The sequence below is a fragment of the Austrofundulus limnaeus genome, unplaced genomic scaffold (genome assembly GCF_001266775.1).
Source record: "Austrofundulus limnaeus strain Quisiro unplaced genomic scaffold, Austrofundulus_limnaeus-1.0 Scaffold214, whole genome shotgun sequence".
Lineage (NCBI taxonomy): Eukaryota > Metazoa > Chordata > Actinopteri > Cyprinodontiformes > Rivulidae > Austrofundulus > Austrofundulus limnaeus.
Window position 1 is genome coordinate 896,036 of NW_013952616.1, and position 1,507 is coordinate 897,542.

A 1,507-nucleotide genomic window follows, 5' to 3' on the forward strand; every position below is an offset into this window, starting at 1 on the left:
GGATTGCTATCGTGATAAGCAGCCACAGTTGGAGTATTGAACTTAACGTGATTCTCGTTATTCCAATTTCTGACATATACATTAGATATTTATTAATAACTTCATTTCTGGACATTTATGGTTTGATTTCTTTGTATGTATGGATCACTTGGGTTGTTACCAACATCTGGTGAAAATTTCATGTCATTAGCGCCTCTAGTAATATATTTACTGAGAAAAATGGTGACGTGTTCAATACTTATTTTACCCGCTGTATGTTATCTTTGAGGTTACTGATCTGTCCAATATCATAAGATTTTCCCAATTATCCTCAACACTCAAGTGAAATATATTGTTTAAAAAAACTTCAAAATTTAAAGCACTTAAGTATTTTTGAAAACACATACTCCAGTACTTTAACTTAATAAATTGACAGAGCTACTTTTTCCTCTGTTGGAGTAATATCTGATCRGATCAGCACTGTAATGTAATTTGGCTTAAAATTTGCGATAAACCACCTTATTTCAATGGTTGGTTGAATCTTTGGTTTAACACGTTTAACACTTGTTCCATTCATTCAGGGGGATTTTCAACACTGGCTTGATTTCGTTTCCTGCTCTGAGCAACATCCACTCAAACATCATGAACTTCATACTGTAAGTTATCTGGTTATCTTAACCCCATGTCTAAGCTTCCAGCAGCCAGAATCTTTCTAAAATAATAATCAAATGGGACATATGATCCCAAGATTTCCTACATATTTCACAACATTTCATACCATGTGTCACTGTGTGTGGAACAGCTTTGCTTCCATGTCAGTGTGAAAAAGGGCCAAAACGTCCAAACTTATTTGTCTACMCAGCTGAATTATGTAGTCATCTTTCTCTCTGTTCTGTGTCATCCTTTGCAGGGAAATGGTTGATCATCCTTTCATCACTGAGGTCCCTGCCAACTCGTTTAGCGGCATCACGAGTGAAGTGTTGACAGTGTGAGATATTTCCACACAGATATTCTTGAAATAAATGTTCAAACAAAATCCCAAATTGGATGCAAATAGTGATGAGTTCCAGGTCCGCAGCCAGCGGCTCCGGAGCCACATGTGGTTCTTCAAACTCCCTGAAGTGGCTCCTTGTAACTTAGATATAAATAATACTCCGATTCATGTTATTTTTGTCCAAGTTGACAGTAGGAAATGGTACTTTTAGCAGTTTTCCAATCTGAATTTTTGCAATAAGTCTGTAACATTTCTGCAGCAGAATAATACTGATTTAGGTGGATGTGCTGACAGATCAATAATCATAAATACATTCTGTGCCCCGCTTTAGTTTGCTTCCTACTGTGTTTATGAATACAATGGGCCTCATGCAAGAACCGTTCGTACGCACAGATTTGTTCTTAAATTGTGCGTACGAGTGATTTAAGAGAATTTGTGGCATTCACCAATGTTTTCATATTCTACGATTTTTTTCAGATACGAACAAAATTTACGAGTGGTCCAGACCTGTCGTATATTTTACGTGAAGTCAGT

The 1,507-nt window shown here is 36.7% G+C and overlaps 1 protein-coding gene across 1 annotated transcript in view; it reads left to right on the forward strand.

Moving 5' to 3' along the window:
• Positions 1–1,507, forward strand: part of tshr (thyroid stimulating hormone receptor) — a 55,787-nt gene that overhangs the window by 34,679 nt on the left and 19,601 nt on the right. The window contains exons 5-6 of the mRNA XM_014019258.1: positions 561–635; positions 890–967. Of these exons, the coding sequence (XP_013874712.1) occupies positions 561–635; positions 890–967 (153 nt within the window). The remainder of the gene's footprint in view (positions 1–560; positions 636–889; positions 968–1,507) is intronic.